This window comes from Triplophysa rosa, linkage group LG6 (assembly GCF_024868665.1).
Source record: "Triplophysa rosa linkage group LG6, Trosa_1v2, whole genome shotgun sequence".
Lineage (NCBI taxonomy): Eukaryota > Metazoa > Chordata > Actinopteri > Cypriniformes > Nemacheilidae > Triplophysa > Triplophysa rosa.
In genome coordinates this window covers 15,718,837-15,722,404 of record NC_079895.1, presented here as the reverse complement: position 1 = coordinate 15,722,404, position 3,568 = coordinate 15,718,837, and the positions used below count along the sequence as shown (strand labels likewise).

The 3,568-nt window shown below is 37.7% G+C and overlaps 1 protein-coding gene across 1 annotated transcript; it reads right to left on the bottom strand.

Moving 5' to 3' along the window:
- Positions 1-489: 489 nt before the first annotated feature.
- On the bottom strand, positions 490-1,405 carry LOC130556047 (gamma-crystallin M2-like). Its single transcript, XM_057336700.1, has 3 exons — positions 1,337-1,405; positions 966-1,208; positions 490-872 (listed from the first exon to the last, which is right to left on the bottom strand). The coding sequence occupies exons 1-3, from the start codon at positions 1,343-1,345 to the stop codon at positions 603-605; spliced, it is 522 nt and encodes a 173-aa protein (XP_057192683.1). The 5' UTR covers positions 1,346-1,405; the 3' UTR covers positions 490-602.
- Positions 1,406-3,568: the final 2,163 nt, after the last annotated feature.

Sequence of the window (3,568 nt, the reverse complement as noted above, 5' to 3'; positions counted from 1 at the left end):
ATGACTAGAAATACAGAACCAAGAATGCAGGACCGTGACACATATACTGTACACTGGAAAAAAAGTAAGGTTTGTTGGAATTACTCAATTTAATCATGTAATCGTGTTCCACATGATTTAATTAATTTTTTAAAACATAACATTTTTTTTATTTCAAAAACTTTAAATCGTGTGGAACCAATGTACATGATTGAATTGAGTAATTCCAACAAACCCTTTTTTCAGTGTAGACATCTAGAAGATGTCTGTAAGATGTTTATGATTTAGAATGTAAAACTTTTTCTACAAAGTTTATCAGATGTTTTTACACAGATGTTTTCCAGATCTCCAGATCTTTAGCAGACATAGACGTACATGTGCTATAGGTCTTGAAGTAGCTAGATATGACCAACCACCAATGTTTTTCATAAAACTGAGAGGCATGTGGGACTGCAGCAAAAGTTAATGAGACTCCAAATGTATGTGAATGAGGTACAGTACAAACTGGAGTCACAGGTCAAACATGTTTAATTTTCATATTCAATAGTAAATGTCATTGGTGAGAGAAGAAAACATTTGCTTTTATTCCAGATCTACAGTATCTGAGCTATTACTGCTTGGTATCAGATAGTAATATGTCTGATAGAACCAACTCTTGAACTCATGGCACCCCAGTCGCTGTACCGTTTGTACTCGCCGGGTCTCAGGAGGTACTGTCTACCTCTATAATTGGGGTGCTCATAGAAGATCCAGTATCCATCTTGTATGTTGCAGGAGTGGATATCGTTGTAGTGGAAGCGATCATAAAGGGATGGACAGTCATCAGTAAACTCCATTGTCTGACCACCGAAATCTGAACGTTCATAGATCTTCATTCTAAAGGATCCCTGGTGCTATGGGGTTGAATAATTTTTTTTGATATAAAAACGTATATGATATATAGGTGAACCATACTGTAGCAATTGGATCAAGAACAAAGGGCTCACTTGGGGTATCATTCGACAGGATCTGACACAGTCGTTGAAACCCATCCATCTTTGATAGTCAGTGTACTCGCCCCTGCACAGGAAGTACTGGTAGCCCATAAAGTGTGGCCGCTCATACACCATCCAGCTTCCACTCTCCACCTGAATGGAGTTACAGCGGCTGAAATGAGAGTGCAGATCAGCGCAGTCACTGCTGCACTCATAGGAGCGGCCCTGGAAGTTCTTGTCTTCATAAAAGATGATCTGTAAAAGAGTTTTAATGATGTCAATCATTTACTGTACAAAACTAACAACTCATCTCCCCTCAACAGATAGGCTATGCAAATAACATTGTTTTTTAAAAAGAGAAACAAAAGACACAAAAGCCTTACCTTCCCCATTTTGTTAATCAGTGTTGTCCTAGTTTAACGTAGAGAGAGAACTGCTGGGACCCTTTTATATACTTTAGGAAAATAGACATTGTCAGTCACATCAATTAACTTCAGATGTCAGCTTTTTCCCCATCTTTTATTGAAGGAGTGGTCTGCTTTCAAACAACAATGAGCATTTGAATCAGTTGTCAAGACAACAGAGGCGAAATACAGGACACCTCTATGCATGAAGATGTTTAAATTTGCACGTTTAAATCACTGGAAACTATATTTAAGTTGTATTTGGTTTTATAAGATAATATTTACATTCATTGAATAAAAATATATAACACTGAATAAAAAATTAGTACTAGGAATTCTGTAATACGCCTTATGCTCATGAATGTCATGCCATAAAACATTTTGCAGAAGCTCCTGTACTCTCCAGGTCTGAACCACCACATTATGCCTCGGTAGTGGGGCTGCTAGGCTACATACATGATCCATCACATGACAAGAATGGCATGAACCCTATAGTGAAAACGTATAGTCCATGAGTCACAATTATCAATTTATCAGCATTATCCCACAAATGTTACCTTATTCTAAAAGGTCAAAATACAGTAGATATAATTAAAGTTACGTGAATTAATTTAATTAATTTGCAATGCATTAAGGCATTTCACAATATGATGACATAAGACCGTATGAGATAATTAATTGAAAAAAATAGCAATGAGAGCTAAAATTTCATTAACGTAGAAAACCGCACACGATGAGGCTCGAAGCGCCTGTAATGAAACGTCAGACACAAATAATAATCACGTGACTTTTTTGTGACATGCCGTCAAGCATTGGTTTCAAAGTAAACCATGCATACGTTTTCAAAGTTTTGTCCAACCCTGCGTTTATCACTAGTTCATATTTGTATAAAAATATTAGCGAATATCTGCTTACTTTTGGCAAGCCGTTCATTTGTTGTAAAGTAGCCAAACTCACAATGCAGCCACTATCTCTTCATGACTGACAGAGACGGCAATGAATCTGCACAGGTTAACCAAACGCTCTTAAAACTGCCGTTTACGTCAAGTATTTTACGGGGACTGCCTGATCGCGAGATGAGGAGATATCGCTCTGAATACTGTGGGAATATTTTTTAGATAAAAGTATGATTTAAATATCAATATAATCAATAAGTGTTTTCTTTCATTTGTTTCATTAAGCTGTGTGTTTTGGTCATGTGCTTTCTATTTCACTCAGTGGAAAGTACTGGGGCAAACAAAGAAAACAGAGAAAGTTGGGGGTTGGAGTCGTAAATTATCTAGATAAACACACACACATATAAAGAGTCACAAAGAAAAATAAATGTTATGAATCAATCCATTGCATATGTTCTAAGTATAATCATGAGTTGTGATGTGTTTTAATGAATCATAGGATTAAGAAACAACGCTATATAATTAAAAACATTAGATGATTAAGTGTTTTCTTTTTACTAAAAGAATGTTAAGAATGTTGGTGTGTTGTCCGGCCACAATAAACTGTTTTTAGGAGACCACTCCTTGGGGGAGGGAGAACATTCCTAAGGACTGGCGATTGACCACAGGATATACGTTTTGAAATGTTATTTTACAGGAACTAAGAAAAAGGACTTCACGGTGATTGGTGGAAACGGAGCAGCACTCCTTAAAAGGCAGAGGAGGAGTCAGAAGATACGAGCGACGTCACATACTTTATAAATAGGGGTGTTTTTGAATATTTGTGGTTGTTGGTTTTTCAGAGGTCGTCTGACAACCCAAAGCTTTGTTACTCCTTTTTACATCTGATAATAAAACTTCTGCTTAATTTTGGAGAAACGTCTCTTGCAAATTTTTGAACATGCAGGACTGCCTTTAAAGTCCAACAATACACCCTTTTCACATGACGTCACGCATCTTCCGTTCTACCGCGAAGCAGTGTATCATTACTTCCGCTAGCACTCCAGTTCATAAGATGGCGGTAATGCACCTATAAGCTGATTTGCCAACCGCCAGTAAAACTCAAGAAGAAGTTACTTCCGCTAGCGCCTCAGAATGGAGTTTACGGAAAGTTCTTCTTGTTTGTTGCAAGACGGATGTTATGATACACTGCTTTGCAAAAAGGCGGAAGTTAAGTGACGTCATTGTGAAAAGGGCGTATTAGCTTTGGAGGGACCATACTGTCAGCGCCCACTGGAAAGCGCGAGAGCTTTGCGCCAAATTGGACAACACCGAC

Excerpts from the sequence above, each read along its gene's own strand:
- LOC130556047 (XM_057336700.1), bottom strand. Across the intron at positions 873-965 it reads CCTGTCGAATGATACCCCAA|CACCAGGGATCCTTTAGAAT; the intron begins GTGAGCCCTTTG and ends TCAACCCCATAG.